At 36.8% G+C, this 16,844-nt stretch overlaps 2 protein-coding genes across 7 annotated transcripts; one reads left to right on the forward strand and one right to left on the reverse strand.

Annotated features, from left to right (window-relative positions):
- Positions 1–583: 583 nt before the first annotated feature.
- Positions 584–5,322, reverse strand: LOC116306683 (serine/arginine-rich splicing factor 3). Of its 5 annotated transcripts, none has more exons than XM_031716770.2 (5): positions 5,220–5,322; positions 3,382–3,709; positions 1,948–1,989; positions 1,561–1,631; positions 584–1,117 (listed from the first exon to the last, which is right to left on the reverse strand). In XM_031716770.2, exons 2-4 carry the CDS (start codon positions 3,705–3,707, stop codon positions 1,592–1,594), a joined length of 408 nt encoding a protein of 135 aa, XP_031572630.1. In that variant the 5' UTR covers positions 3,708–3,709; positions 5,220–5,322; the 3' UTR covers positions 584–1,117; positions 1,561–1,591. The 5 variants fall into 5 exon arrangements, with proteins under 5 accessions (XP_031572630.1, XP_031572629.1, XP_088882985.1 ...); XM_031716769.2 differs by having other exon boundaries at positions 1,561–1,640; XM_089026859.1 differs by lacking the exon at positions 5,220–5,322 and having other exon boundaries at positions 3,382–3,703.
- Positions 5,323–9,618: 4,296 nt separating this feature from the next.
- Positions 9,619–12,615, forward strand: LOC116306679 (uncharacterized). Of its 2 annotated transcripts, none has more exons than XM_031716757.2 (2): positions 9,619–9,809; positions 10,852–12,615. In XM_031716757.2, exon 2 carries the CDS (start codon positions 11,529–11,531, stop codon positions 12,255–12,257), a length of 729 nt encoding a protein of 242 aa, XP_031572617.1. In that variant the 5' UTR covers positions 9,619–9,809; positions 10,852–11,528; the 3' UTR covers positions 12,258–12,615. The 2 variants fall into 2 exon arrangements, with proteins under 2 accessions (XP_031572617.1, XP_031572618.1); XM_031716758.2 differs by lacking the exon at positions 9,619–9,809 and adding an exon at positions 10,175–10,288.
- Positions 12,616–16,844: the final 4,229 nt, after the last annotated feature.

The raw sequence follows: 16,844 nt of genomic DNA on the forward strand, positions 1-16,844 counted from the left end.
ATTTGTATCCATGTCTTCTCAAAAGCAACCAAGAACCGTTAAACAAAGAAATGATATTCTTGGGAATGACAGTGGTCTGAAATGGGAAAACATTATGCCTAGCAGGTCCAAGCTGAGGAGGTCTATTGAACCCATAAAGCCAAAGGCCAGAGGCAAGTGCTCTAAAATGCACCACTATGTCTACCTTGGTTCCATTATACTATCAAACACGTCACCATCTGCAGCTTCTTTTTTATATTTTGGACCCTCTTGTCCCAGTCTCAAGGAAAGAAAACTAAATAGAAAGATATCTTTACTAACATTTGCAGTCCCACAAAATATTTATACTTCCCTAGTCTCCTATGCAGCTGTGTCATCTCCCTAGGCACACTCCCCTTAGTAGCTTCTGTACTTAGGGGAGTGGGCATTGTGACAACACTAATAGCGACAACGTAGGAGACTAAAGAGCTTGATAATTTGATAAGAATGATAAGAACTTCTTTGGCTTTGAAAGAAATTGGAAGGGAAGGGTGTAAACGAAAACCACTATGAGAAGAAGGTATTGTCATTCTGGAACTATGCATTACAATGACTAGACATAAGATAAAACCATTTGGTTAATGTACAGTTAACTTTATTTTGTATAAAACAACTGACTACAAGATGACAACAAACTGAAGTTGGTAAATGGAAAAACTTAATAAAAAGATGTTATAAGAATAAAAATCAATGGGGAAATGGCTTACAGGGTATACATGATAAACCTGTACATCAGTTACAATGACTATTTACAAGTACACTTGACAACTATTTGATATTCACAACAATGCCTTGGTACGCACTTGCAGCACAAGAATTACATATGAAGACCCAGTGATCTGTTAGAGAAGGGCTGCACTAATTAAGTCTGTGTTGCCTTTCCTTGCACCTGTTAGATAAGAGCTGCACCGAGTCTGTTAATGATGCTGATGACACATGCTTATGTTTGTGTTGCAAGCATTAATCAGGTTTAAAGAATTAAGATGATTATATGACTATAAGTATTAGTTACAACAAAATCAGGATAACTTGTAGCAAAGTGGCCTTGCTATAATGAAATCTATGGCCATTTCAAAGTGGTTATGAGGTTACTTGATACCTGCAAAAAAAAAAAAAAAAACAATAAACAAAACAATCAAAATTAAATTAAGTTAGAGTGCTAACCATATAGAGTGATGGTACTTAATCCATGAAATAAAAACAAAATAGTTATTAACTAATAGTCGCAATTTAGTGCATATTTAGTCGATATCACTCAAGTGAATCAGTCTACATATGAATACACAGGAGACATCAAATACACAAGAAACATGTTAGTCGTTGATAGTCATAAAAAATAAAAAATAATCATTCCCTATCTTTTAAATTTTTGACTGGCACCTAAATAAAACAAATTCAAGCTGGCAGCATGCACTTGCAGTAAAAAGTTCTCCTGACATTAAAAATGCCAGCTGTAAATCACTCCGAAAGTCTTTGGAATTTTTGGAATGTATAGAAACTACTAAGCTGTGCTATAAAGTTTTGAATGATCATTTTGCTTACATTTAAGTGCACTATCATGTGTAACTGTGTTTTACTGCCTTGCTGGAGGGCTGCGTGATCTGCTTCTTCTGCTGTAGTGCCTTAATAAAAAATACAATGTTAGGAGTTCTGATAATGCAATAGACGTTTGTAGCTTGTATAAAAATAAATTAATGTTTTGCTATATTTTAAACCATGTGTCGTTCCCCTGAGAAAAAGATTCTTAGGTTGAGCTTCATCAATATTAGTGTATCTTCTCAAGTGTTAAATCAGTAGATAAAGAAATGATTTTTGAGAAAATGACTTGTGTTCTGAAATAAGAAACATGATGCACAAGCTGAAACTGCCTGAACCAGCCATACTTTAAAAAGTGTGAAAATTGAGTGAAAGAGGGAATCCTATACTTACACTGGGGAGCGGTCTCGTCCGCCACGAGGTGGTGACCTTGACCTGAGGATTAAAAAATATTTATTTTAAGTTATGACAATATGCAAACAAGAATTTAGCTATAAATCAAACTGATGTATAATCAAAGAATGAAAAGGACTAGAGTAGATCCAGGGGGGTCAAGATACCGACATATTTTTTGCAGCTCTTTTACACATTTATTCAGTAACGTACTACAGTATATCCACTAAACTTGTGTAACATTCTCTCAGTATCTAGTCGCCCTTAAAAAAATTCTGGATCTCCCCTGCAATTTAATTATTTATCTATAAATCATAACAATTTACCATAATTATAAATTGTTATTATAGCTTTATTTGAGGTACAAAAATGATGTAGTACTGAGTCTATTTTTACACAGTCACATAGCAGTTCAGATGTGTACTTGACAAAGGAAAACCAGACCTTTTATACTTTTACTAACAAAACATGACAAAAATCACTAAACACTACCTCTTTTAGTGAAATAAAGCTGAAGAGATGAAACAGATGATGACAGTGATGTGATTTTGTAGGGGAGTAGAAGTATAGAGTTGATTTGAGTCATTGGATGCGGTGGCTCTTGAAAGATGACCGTGAATCAACAAAATTGCAGGCTAACTCTGAATAGGTGCTGCTGGAATTTTTGCATGCCATAAATGAAGATAAGATGCACATGTTATTGCCATTGGTTGGTTGGGATTTGATTGTTGAGGTAAGCTGAATTGCATGAGAGAAAACTTCCTTCAATCAGTAGCAACCAACATGTGCATGTTATGCTGATTTCTTTCAAGCTGGCATCTCCAGTAAAAGCTGCTGAAAACCAGATGTGTTGAGGGATGTGCTTGGCATCTCAAGCTTTGACAGAGTATGAGAATATCCTGTCGGCCTTAGGGAACATGAATACCAGACATGCAGCTTGTGAATTTGGAGACTAGAGCCGGTAGTTGACGAAAATTGAAGTAGGTGATGTGGGTAATATAGTAATCGTCTGTAGGCTCTTTGTCTTAAAAAGCTGGTGCATTAGCCAGACTAGCTGAGTTGTGTTGAAGAATAATATGGGGAAGTGCCTCAGATAGGAGGTCCCAGTATTATAGGGAATGAATTCATTGTAGTTTTGGGGAGGTTCCTAGATGGCAACCTAGAAATGGTATAACGTTACATTAGTATTTCCATACACCTGACTATAACAAACGAAGAAATTGTGGGATACTCTTCACCCCTTACTCCAAATATAAATAGAAAAATTAATACCCTAGTACCAAGAATAGCACTATCAATATGTGTACCAGAGATTGCTACCACAGTTTGCATTTGCATACAGATTATCTGCCATCGTCATGAGTACTGTATCTTGCAAAATACCAGTAATAAAATGTCTTTACATGACGAGAATGTTTTTAAATATTTATTTACCTTCTTCTAGGTGGGGGAGAGTAGCGTCCTCTGTAACCATCATCTCTACGTCCCCCACCTCTATAGCCACTTCTTCCACCTCCAGAGCCCCGACTTTGGCGATGTGATATCTCAACTCTGACATATTTATCACACAGCCTTCTTCCATCCATTTTGTACACAGCATCTTCTGCATCACGGGGATCTTCAAATTCTACAAATGCAAAACCTGGAGGGTTTCTTGCAACCCACACATCACGAAGACTGCCATAAGCTGAAAAGGCTTTCCAAATCTTTTCTCTGTCACCACTGCTTCCCAAGTTGCCCACATACACTTTTGCAGACATGCCTTAAAAAAGAAACATGTTTTTGCAATTTCATTATTATTATACTACACACTCAATTTCCTGTGTATTACGACCATTTTTTAGTGCAATTACAAAGCAAAAATACATGGCCTGTGAACTGGGTTTGAACAGGTTTCTTTGCTGATGTCAGCATGAGAAAATGTTCTCATTTTACTTTGTGGTTTGGGTTATTGACTTTCAAGTTTGCTTGTTTACAATAAAAATGGTTGTTTTTCATGCACTCTTTCTCAGTTTTGTGTGTGTGTGTGTGTCATACAATAAACAATTTATCAAATTGAGCTAATCCTCACAGTATATGAAGCAACTTATGCAGCTGCAAATTGAAAGAATTGAGAGTCTTGAACGGGATTTGAACCTGTGCCCTGGTGATTCTGGTGCCATGCTCTAACCACTGAGTGACTCATATGCAGTTAGGATCAGCTCAAAAGACCAGTTTCGAATTCCAAATTACTGCTGTGTTCCTTGATCACAGACTCACTTGTACAGGGTTAGCCTCGTATCAGTGTTTAAATATTCACAAATACCAACAGAAAAGTAAAGAAAAGAATGCACAACTTCAACAATACAAACATTTTGAAACTCGACGGACCTTGACTGGAACACGTGAATATTCTGCACAAACTCGAGGCTAACCCTGTGCAAATGAGTCTGTAATCAAGAAACACAGCGGTAATTTGGAATTCGAAAGGAGTCTATTTGATACATTACAACCGCAGTACGAATATATATTTCATATATATTCTCATACAAATAAGCAATTTATTACACTGCTAGTCATGTATCACAGCCAGATATAAATTTTACTCATGAAGCTGTATTTTCCTCACCACTGACCTTTTTCACTCGTAAAATTATTTCTTATAAGTTATCAAGTCTATTCTTATACTTATACAAAATTTTCAGGTTTTTAACGTAAGCAAATTACAAGGGAAAAGGTTCAAGCTGTAAAAATTATAAGCCTATGTCGAATCTTCACTAAACATGCTAACGCAAACACAAAGCGTGGCTTCAAAATTGAACGCAAAAAAACCTTTAAATTCTAATAGAATTAGAAAAAATCACATGAAATTTATTAGGGCAAAGCTTACCACCTCGTAGTGATGCTTTTGGCTATTTTTTTTTGAGGTTTTGAAGCTTGAGCTTCACGTTGCTGCGTTTGACTTTGTTTTTTTTAACTGAGAAAAAATTATTCCCCTCTTTGTGGAAAGTTAGATTTTTCTATCTAAAATATTGATTACTAAATAACCCTCACAATATAAACTACCTAATATAACTGAATAACGTGCATTAAAGTGAGAAAGATTTATAAATCAAGCAAACTTGAATGTGTGAGCGAAGATTAGACGAAGCGTCTTCTTATCAGCTTTCGAAACAAGAAACTCTAAAGGCTAAAAATACGCAGAAAAATACAGCTTTCACTGGTTTTGCTCGAACAATTCAAAAAGTAACTATTAATAATTATTTTTCTGTCGCCTGAATTCTTTTGCTTACCTTTTTCGACTGTAAAAGAAGAGGTTTCAATTCGAGAACCAAAAACAAAATGTCGACCAGCACGATTCTTTCACCTCGAACTGCTATACCACAATGCATTGCTAGCCCTGGCTCTGTGGAAAGTTCTACTGGAAGCTTTGGACTCTGGATTCTTGGAATGAAATTCAAACAAACATGCCTTTCATTAATATTTTACTTAATTATTTCATTCAATTTTTTCCCCTATGGTTTTTAGCCTTACTAGTCAAGCTTAAGACAAAAAGCTGCAATATACATCTTATAAGAGATGTATTACGGTAGGAAACATGTTTATGCCACCAAGTCCACCAATCGGTTCACCAGAAAAAGCCCACGTGATTGTAATTTTTCAGCAAAGTCATTATTTAGGATTTGTTACAAGAACGTAAATACGTCAAAATACCGGCGATAAGTCAATTATTCTTGGCAAATCACGGGGAACAGTTGTAGGAAAGAAAAGTGGGCCAGAACAGAACAAACTAGTTCAACAGCATGCTGGTCTGAATGAGTGGTGAGTATAGACACGTGCACAGATCAGTTACAATAATTATGGTATAGATTCCTAATCATTATAATCTTAGTGTAGATAAAAACGCGTGAAAACAATTATTTCTCAGTGGACGAACTAGTTCGGATCGATATCGACGGCAGTTACTTCGCAGATTTAATTTATTTTTTTATTTTTATTTTTTCTTCTTCCTCTTCTTTTTCAGTTTTCTTCTTCTTTTAAATTGTTACGTTTTGGTTGAATATCTAACTAGACTCAACTTAAAGATGTTATGAAAAGGAAGGGTATTTGACAACTTTAAAAAAATCTGAGGCGATACTTTATCGGCTGACGTTCACTATCCAATGACTGAGTATTTCTATGAGCCAAAAGAAAAAACTTGAACTGCAAGACTTTTCACTCTTAAGCTTTCCTGACCTAGATTGGAGCCGTGCCATTCATGTGAGCACTGCTAGAATAATAGGTTCCCCGCAGTCAATACATTTGAGCAGGGTAGTCGGTCGATCAAAGCAAGATTTAAAAAATCGTTATGATATTGCGGAAAACTCGCTATGATAATGATGGTTGATGATGACTGATAATCGGAAGATATTGTGGATGATATGGTTTAATGATGTGATGAAGATGATGTAGTATTTTAAATTGAAGAAATAGAAAACGCGTGCGCATGCTTTGTGCAGTTATAAAGCACGCGGGGGTTGGCAGAACACGTGAGAAGTGTTAGGAGAAGCACGACGCGTAGCGAAATGCCTCGACACTTCTCGGGTGTTCTGCGAATTCAAGTGCTTTATGACTCCACACAGCACAAAAAACAAATTTTTTATTTCTTTCATAAAATACAAATTACATGAATGACTTAACCGAAAGTACGCGCTCGTGCTGTGTACATAAAGCACGCGCGCGCTCTCTGCATAAAGCACGCGCTCCCATGCGACCAATATCAGAACCCGTGTTTTATAACAGTTATTTTATAACTTATCATACATAGTTATGGAGACCGGTAACTAAAATAACTAAAAACATTCAAAAGTGTTTACGCCATTTTTGCATGACATCCGCCCAGCTGCCAATATCACTGTCATAATTCAAGTTCTGATACATCTTTCGCTTGTACTAGTACCTATTACTGTAACTATGAAGCAAGAAAATCGCTTGACAGCCGCGATATTGATCATGGAATTTCTTAATACTCTTTCTTTCTAGATAATTTTAGAGACTTGAATCGAAAATGTCTTCTCTCTTACTTTATTGACCAAACACGATTCGCGCTAAGCTAGAGATTTTAGCGGACGTCGAGTGCGCATGCTTGCTCACTTGCTCACTTGAAAAATCAACCTCGTCCTATAGGGACGAGTTTGTTGAAAAATCAGCTGACTTCAATTTTAGAAATTCGTTATAGGATTATTTTTAGCAAATTGATTCATATGATGAGAAATAAGAAAGCTAGAACAACCATAAACTTCCGTTTATAGCTGTAAAACGTAGAGAGATTTCTTTAGAAGCATAATCAGTTAGAGCGTCCATCTTGATCAGGGAGGTCATTTCAAAAAGCCGATTCCAAGGCCGGCTGTAGTTCAACGAAGCCGGTTACATGGACAGCAAGAAAACTGTGCAAATTCGAAGGAGAAGTTTTCGTAAATGAATAAAGCATAGTTATAATTAGTACGGCGCGCCTGGCATGGTATCAAGATCAAGATCAATATCAAGACAAGACCAACAGGAAACGAAGTAGTGATTTACAAGCCGAACGGAACTGAAAGAACCCAACTTTTAAGTAGATAATGATTGATGTTATCTACCGCGTGGAGCTCAGAGTACCGATATATATATAGCCCACAGTATCGTGATAAGCGCCTTGTCGACAACACAGAGAAAAAAGAATTCAAAACAGGAAAATAAAATCTGATTTCAACTTAATCCCTGAACGAATTTAATTCAGAATCACTGCCTGAAGTACTGACGTTAGAGGATTAATTTGTTCGTTTCTTTTGGATTAGTCAATAGTCTACTAATATGCGTTATTTTGTTGTTCTTATAAAATCAGATAGAGTATTGATTTTATGGATGATTATCCTAACAGCTAGGGCCAGCAGTGGGGGATCCAGATTGTTTCAAGGGCGTGACTCCGTCCTACAGAAAAGCTTCTCATGTCGTCCTTTTTAGCTTTTACCTGGGGCTGGGGCTTTTTTGGTTGGTCAAGCCTTTTTATTTTGATGAAAGCTTTCCCTTGTTGACTGTAATAGGGAGGTTATGAATTTCTAACTGAAGGGATACTTATTTTATTTAATTTATTTATTAAATTTACAACTAGATAATTAAATCTAATCGAGGGCATGGCCAATAGGACAAGAGTCCCATGTAAAGACCAACCTAAAAAAAATTGCTCCAAATCCACCTTCCCTGAATGTTTTCAAACTCCAAAAAGGGGGAGGGGGGAGGGCGGTGTCACCCAATTGACCACCCCACCCCCTCCCAAGACCCACCTTTGGCAAGGACGTGTGAGAGTTCACGGACATGAAGGGATTAGCGATAGTCAATCTTTGATAAGAGTAAGATGATTGTCAGTATAGTATAGATATGCTATATGTATATGGTGTTTTTATAGACTTCCAGCCATTCGACGTTGAATAACCATATGATATATTACAGCCAAGGTAAATGTTTTCTTTTAGTTTAATGAATATAAACCAGACTGGACAGCAAAATGCGAGAGATTGATTAGTCTAAACTGAGTTGGCGGTATTTTTGTCAAGACTTCAATTTTGCCCCCCCCCCCCCCCCCCCCCCCCACTTTTTTTTCCTTTTCTTTTTTTCCCGCTTTTTTTTCAAGGTAATTGGCGAGTTGGAAAGAACTGAACAAAGACATCATGGTTTGCATTTCTGGTACTTTTCAAAATAATTTCCAACAAAAACAACAGAAACGAAATAGAAATTGGTTCTAGTATATCAAGAGAATATTATTCATATTCTCTTGAGTATATATAGTATGCCGTGTTTATTATTCTTCGTGTTTAACTTGCCGATGGCGGAAGTTCCTATCAGAGTAAAAGTCTTTCTTTCGAGTCTATATTTTCGTCAAACTAACAATAGATCAATATATCATTTTTAACGACCAATACTATAAAAAGCAGGATTTTTTCAGCATTAATATACAACAGTGTATATATATAATGCTCTTGATGGCTCAGATTAAAACCAAAGGCTTAACATAAATGATATTTAGCTCAAACCAATCTACCTAAAAACCTTGAAAATCCTCTTACGAGTTCTAAATGCGAACATTTCGATGCAAATAACACTCACGCATGGGGAAAAGAATTATTCTCTAATAAAAATGCAGTCAAGCAGGTCTAAACATCGCTAAGTGTTCGGTTCTTTTTCCCTATAGCTGGCGACTACAATTAGCAGCTCTTTTGCAGTTTTCACTCAGTTTGTTTGTTTGTTTGTTTGTGTACGTGATTGAAGTAGTTGGTCTCGTTTTCTTTCTTACGTTACTTTGTTTATGTGTTTTATTTATTTATTTACTTTTCTTGTGGATTTTATAAGTTGAAGTGTTCAAATCCTTGCTGGATTTAAGTAAATTCATTAATTCATCCTTTTCTCTTTTGCATCTTCAGTCATAGTGTTCCTTTCCTTTCCTTTCCTTTGTCTTTTTCTCCCTTCTTCTTTCATCCTTTCAAATTCATTTTTCAGTTAAATTTTTTCCCTCTTTTTTGCCCTTCTCATTTCTTAAACTTTTTCCCATCCTTTTCGTCGAAGTACTAAAAGATGTTTGTTATCAAGTAATAGTCTTACTGCGTCAATATCATTAATATTGCTCACGAAAGAACTTATGCTACCAAACTCACGACACGTACCTAATGTGTCCATCAGTATAGACACCACAAAGTACCTTAACTCTCTACTGATCTAAATATTCTATCTAACTAGTAGATAACATAAAATAACTGCTCACAAGTCAAGAGAGAACGTCAGTGTTGACGAAGGAGGTATCTAACCTAGAACTAATGTACTAGAATCGCATATTTGAACGACGTAGAACACGGCGACAATCCAGAGCGATGGTAAGTCATCACTTCCATTCTATTCACCCGTCACTTTTTCTAATTTCATAAATGGTTAAGTCAGTTGTTTCCAACTATAACCGTTTTAGACTATTTTTGAGAGTATATTGGACGAATTTTTTCTTGTGTGCATAGTTTAAATTTAAAATTCAGTGCAGGGTCGTTCAGAACAAAATTACCCCGCCAATTTGTCCTCTATTTCTTTAGTGAGAAAAAGGAAAGGTGGCCAATCGAGAAAACGAGAGAGTTAAGTCATTAACGTTAAAAGCAATATAGTACTATATTACGATGATTAATCGTTGTCATGACTGTAATTCTAGTCCTCTAATACTTTTATCCTCATTTACTTGAGGAATTAGAAAAAGTATGAAGGTGGTTTTGGACATTTTGGATGGCAACGATCCGCTTCATACGAAAACATTGAAAACACTCTTGATGACACGCGAATGGGTACAATTAACGAAAGTCTATAGAATAAGGTAGAGAATAATTCATATTTCAACGTAAAATCTTTCACTGAATTGAGTCCGTCCTAGTTTCCTGGTAGGTTTTTCTCACCTTTTCTGCGTTAAAGTTAGATTCATTTGTCATTCGATTCGAGTGTATCAGAAAATTAATTAAATCGTACTGTAATTAAACTACAAAAATAAGGGAAATTGAAAAATTGCAAGCTAGTGGAGTAATTTTCACTCGTTGGGTTTGTTAATTACATGTGAACGAAAGCAGGCTAGCACAAGCTACGGTCGGTAAAGAATGAAAAGGGCTTGCGGTAAATGTGATTTTTTAAATCTCGGAGTAAAGGAAAGAAATAAAGATCGCAAGTAGGAATAAAAATCATGACAACATTTCATTATATATCACCAACGAAAATGATTTTCTATAAGACCTATTTATCAACGAAAATAATTTTCCCTAAGTACTATCATGTCCTTATTGAAACGTTTTGATGAATATGAGTCTAATGAGTCACAAACAAATTGACATAGTCTAACGTCAGTATTTGTCCTAATGCAGTGTTTATCATTGTATTTTATTTTTTCAGCAGAGAACTTAACAACCGTTGTATAAAGAGTTACTGATGTGCTCGGAGAGCGAGTCGTTCTATTCCGTTTTCACTTGATGGAGGAAAGCTCTGAAAAGTTTTGAGTGGCATAGAACTCTTTGGTCTTTTGAGATTTAAGAAAGAAAGTTCCACGAAAGAAAAGGAGAATTGGCCCCCAAAACGCATTGTCTAGAAGAAGATACGTTGTTCCTAACTCCCTCAGTGAACCAAGGATCATCATAATATCTGTAAGAGCTAAACACTGGAGAGTCAAACAAAGACTAAGTTAGATCGAACTTAAGACGCCTTGATTGATATCAGAAGAAACCTTCAAGTCAAAATCGTGTGTAGTGTATAGACGATTTTATCTTTGGAAATATTACAGTACAAAAGCATTATAAAAGCTTCATATCGACTCCATCGCTTTAATCAACACTTTAGGCTTTGATCACATTCAAAGACGACTTAGTAGAACGGAAATAACCATTGGTTTGTTTAGTAAAGCGTGCACTGGTGTTGAGTGCCCATATTTCCATGCACGAAGAAGACAAAAAAGGTTTAAGTGTAAAAATAAATAAGACGAAGTCGCGCGCACTCGGCTTGTGAAAAAGAAAACTTTTGTGGCAATATTACTGGGACTGACTACGCATTTTGTTTTTGCTTCTAATTGGTTAGTCATGATGCGACTTAAATCCCAGTCTCTTCCAGAGACGGAAAACACGAAGGTTGAATTTGGTCTGGTCGCTGAAGGAAACCTCAACTCCTTGAACCCTAACAGGCTGAGTATGCAAAGAAGCAACAGTGCGCTACCGCAAAGCAGTAAAGAAATGAGAACTGCGGGGAAAAACGCCGAGGAGAAGAAAGCAAAAGCAGGTAAACGATGGAAAGTACTGCGGCTTTTGACTCTCGTTGCGAAGCGAAATAAAAATGGCCGAAAGAGAACTGACAGTACAAAAACTATTGACGCAAGTGAGGATTCATTCTCTCCTTTGAATGACCAGGAATTTTCTTTCGACGGAGCGAGCAGCGTTAAGGAAATCACGATTACAAAACCAGAGGAAGACAGAGATCAGGAAAGTGAAAGTAACGTTAAAAGGCAGGAATCAACTTCGAGTGATAAAAGGATCATGTGGGATGAGGAATCAATTGTTGAATCACCGAGCAGAAAAATTAGTGAAGGGCAGTACATGATCTCGAATACTGCTCTGGCTACCGCAGTAGGGAAGTGGAAAGAGAGTATTCGTCCGAATGCCCCAGAGCTATACGAGTCGGGAAAGGGAGTGCCCAGGCGGCTAGGGGTATGTGAAGAGCTGGAGAAGGCTGTAGTTAATGATGGAACGTCTCTTCATGAACTGCGCAAAGACTTGACAGTCTATTTGACGCTAGATGAACTTGGAATGCTATGAAAACATAACACGATTAGCAAAACTAAAACAAATGCCTGAGGCTAAAAACAATGCAAAAGTGCATGGGAATGTTAACACACGCTTAAAAGGGGCTTAAAGAGATGAATCTTCAAGTAGCGATAGTGTATATAGTAAACGATGGCATCTTGTCAACGCTCAACTCATATCAAACACGACAGACTTCTTGACTCCAGACATTTTAAGTTGAGTATATAATGTTGTTGTGGCCTCAAATGGAGAATATTGTATCAAGTATAATAGCAGGATATTTTAGACTGTTATGATTGCTTTCAGGGGAAGATACTCATTGCTTTCTTAAAAAGTGGAGTGGACTAAAATAAATCCTCATATAACCGAGCCCGCATACGATGTTGATGACTCTATTCTCTATAAACAGCGATATTCAACAGTCAATGAGACAAGAGACAATCTAAGCGGATTAAGACGGTGCAACCATGGTGCGCAGCAGTAAATATTAAGAGTCTACATCATGGCACGCGAAGAAAGTTCTATAGTACTAAGTGATCGGATCGTTGGCAAGAATTATCAAATCTTCACTTTAATTTCTTAAAATCGTTTAGTGGCTGAGAAATGCTCTAGTAGAGGTAACCGGAATAACGCTTGAGTAGAACGCACGCAGTTTTAAAGAGGGGTTACTACTAGCAACGCTCCGTTAAGTGGGCCTTAGTCGTATGAAATTATGTTTACTTCCGCTATTGCGCGTGTTTTCATATATTTAATATACTTCGATCTTGTTGATATAAGGTCATTTGTAATTTATTTTTACAACCGTTTTATGACTTGTAATCGCGCAACTTTGTGTTTGATATCAACTACTTTTTGCGCTTTTACGACTAAACGTTTTCTCTTTCTGTAGTCTTCTATTCTTTTTTATGTCACTTTTTCAGCTTTACAGAGGGGAATAATTAAACTTTGAAGGGATCAGCTGATTAGGGACCTGTCATTATTGAACGCATGGGGGGTGGGGATTAGCGGATTTAGGGAAGACAAGCTTGCGAAGCATGTGTGCTAAAGCTTGGTGCATAACGAAATAATTCCTGCCTGATGAACGTCATATATTAAGTGACGTCATCTTCTAAATGACCTCATATGTTATGTCATGAAATATACTCACTACAGAGACTATAGTGATGTCACAAATGAGGTTTCAGTTTATATAAATAAAGGAGAATCAGACGTACCTACAGTTTTCTTTAACATTCACAACTCGCCGTTAAAGCACATTTCAAGCCTATAATGCATCAGTTTTAACTGACAACTCAAACTTTTATGTCATCAAACCTGAAAAAACCTCGGCACTAATCCAAGTCAGAACCCGCTAGCTCATTTGCTGGAGTCTTAAGGCTATTTATTCTCGCTCCGAAGAGATTTCGCACAGAGAAAAAACGAGGTTCCTTTCGCTTTCCTTCGGCACTCGCTCGTTACAACCACAGCAAGCGAGATAAAACATTTGGAGTCCAGGGCCCAGTTGCATAAAGCTCTCTTAAGATAAAAAAGCTTAAAAACACTCGTAAGTATTGTCTTAGTACAATGGTCTATTGTTTTGGAACAATAATTACGGATGCTCTTATCTTAAGAGAGCTTTATGCAACCGGGTCCAGAGTAGTTAAATCACAGATTGAATTGGACGTTAGTGTTGGGTTTTGGAGGAAGCTGGTGGAAAACTAAAGAACCCGGAGAGAAACTCTCGGATCGAGTGTAAGACCCCGGCACAAGCATTAATCAAATGCACGATGCACGATGCAAGAAACGATTTTTCTTTCGGACTATATACTCATGTTCAGAGACAAATCATTTCTGCATCGGCCACGTGATAGTCTACGAGTAGGCTTTTTTGTTCCCAGACATTAAACACTATCAGTTAGATCCCTGAACCCTAAACCAACCCCTTGGGAGGTCTAGTAATGTCAAGGCTCGACTAGAAATATAAATATTGCATTCATATTTCCTTCAAATCAACAAAAGATCGAGATTCATGGCTAATAAACTAGGGGGGGGGGGGGGTGTACGAATTAGTGCAAAGTTTTGTAGGTCTGCGGTCTACTGAGGTCTAATTTGTGCAAATGTGTGCAATTTCTTACAAAGGTTTTCAAGGATATATGTTAAGTGCACGCTAGTGTTGGAGATTTATGGCTAACGGGCCGTTTTCTCAAGGTTGCATGCGCATCCAAATTTAATGAACTTGACCGGCCACGATACCAGAACAGGAGCTTTATAATGAGAATTATCATACATATCTATTAGATTTTTCAATGAAAATTTATCAAATCGATTATTCTCCTCATTAAATATAAAACTGGCTTCTCAATTTTACTGAATTTGCGTTTTTCAGTTATGTGGCCCGTCAAGTTGGATGCGCACGGCAACCTTGGTAAAACGGTCTATTTATACTGCGACAGTTTCTGGGAATATCAGCTTCAAGGGTTTTGTTTTTTAGGTTCTTATGGTTCCATAACACGAAGATAAAGTTTCAAGGGCGGTTTTTTGTTTTCTTTGCCAAAAATAATATTTTTTCCGCATATACTATTATCGGCCACTAAAGGGGTTGAAGCAGGAAGAAAAGAGATTTTTGTTATGTCAGAATTAAATGAAATTTTTTTTTATTAATTGTAAAAAAAATGCTAAAAATGAGGGGTATATTCTTGAAAATATAATAGGATTTGACGCTAGTCACGGATATGGTTTTCCAGAGTTCAGCCTTATGTTTCTTGGCATGTCTTGGTCGAGTGCAGCATTTCACTGTGTTCATCACAGAGTGGGAGAATAGATGTTTTTGGAGCCTACAGCGATTGGTAGTACCAAGTCCAACCAAAATAACCCTTAATTTAAAAATGTATAATTTTTTTTTGGTATCTTCGCTTCGCATGGTCCTGTTTACACCCCAAATTATCTTACTTTTTTTTATTATCTGTGTTGAAATCACATACAAGATACCCCGGGGAGAGACGCATTCGGAGCGGGGAAGAGGACGTCTACTTTCTCAGGCTATAACTGTTTGGATGGAAGTACTCTTAAACATTGAAAACACAAACGAAGGAAAAGACGAAAACAAAAATGAGTTCGAGCACGTATGAATAAATAAACTGGGTTCTTTAAAGTTTTTAAAAAATGTCTTGTTGAAGTAATGTTTGCGTGATTTTCTCCATAAATGTTATGCCTATCATGTTTTAAAGTCAACATTATACGTTTGAAAAGTCTTGTTTCTGCTACCACTATTGCTATTGAGAAGTTGTGGCTGATTTCCGACTTAAAGGGGAAAAAAAGATGATTCGTGCCATGATAAAGCGTTCGTGATTGAATGCACACACAGGCGCGCAATGATTGGTTCTAAAGATGACGTTAGTTCTGTATCTTGTCGGCCGAGTCTTAGCTGTGGTTTTTCGCACCCAAATCTGCGCTCTTCCCAAAAACACTTAAGATAGACTAGAAGAAACAGTCGTCAAAACATTCCAATAAGAATAAAATAAAAGATAATGTAAGTTTGTTGTACGTACGGTAAGGTTATAAAACTACGAGTAGTTTACTATCATGTTAACACACTGAACAAGTACCGACAACAAAGGTACTAATACTACTTCAAAAAAAATCTGTACGACTTTTATTGAGTAAGAGATGGATAAAATTGATGTGGATGCTGACCTTTCTACTTCAGACTGCAAGGAGAAAAAACAATACAGAAAACGATCCAAGAAGTACAAAATTACCGCTGACCAGAGCCGACAGTCTAAAATGTCGTATTGGTCCTTGGCGAAAAGATTGAGAAAAGAGACAAAAGCTGGCGAGAAAGAAGAGCAAGAAAGTTCATTATATTTGATTTCTAGAAGAGGAAGCTTTGAAAAAGTCCATCGTCGTTAAGCAATCTGTGAATGCTTAGAAAAGGAAATCCATTCTGGTTACGGCGAGGAGTTCCTGTACGAATCAAGGAAACAGCTCGTCATCGGATACAGAATTTCCAAGATCTTCTTCATGTAATACAAGCAGGACAACACCTAGCTAGTCTTTCCTTTTCCTTCCAGTTTGGGATGACTAGGACTTGACCGAAAGTCGTAGGCTTACACACCCAGGAATGCTAAGCTCCCGTAACGACACACTCTTTTTTTTTTTTTTTTTTTTTTAATTAAAAAAAAATTTTTTTTTAGAGATAATGAAACAGGCATAGCCTCTGAAATAAAAGGATTTGCAATGAAAATAAATTGAAATTTTTATTTAATGTAACTATATTTATTATTATAAATACATTATATTAATAATCATATCAAACCATGCCTAGTCTAGTTTTAATCGGCCTATATAAGGCAGATTAAGGCTCAGGTCAAACGTCGAACTTCACATGAGCCGAAACTTATCACATCAAAGAAGACTGTCTTGTTATCCATTGTTTCAATTAGGTTCGACTCATGTGAAGTTCGACTTTTGACCTGAGCCTAAGATTCCCGTTTTTCATTCCCGCAAACGGCAAACGTGACCACGTTTTCATCGTTTCTCTACATCTCACTTTACCTGTTGCAAACCTTCTCGACAAAGACAAGTATTCTTTTGTTTATCTGTTACTTGGATATTTTTCGA

Source organism: Actinia tenebrosa, unplaced genomic scaffold (genome assembly GCF_029948245.1).
Source record: "Actinia tenebrosa isolate PJP-AT-01 unplaced genomic scaffold, QUT_ActTen_1.0 PGA_scaffold10__47_contigs__length_13832649, whole genome shotgun sequence".
Classification (NCBI taxonomy): Eukaryota; Metazoa; Cnidaria; class Anthozoa; order Actiniaria; family Actiniidae; genus Actinia; species Actinia tenebrosa.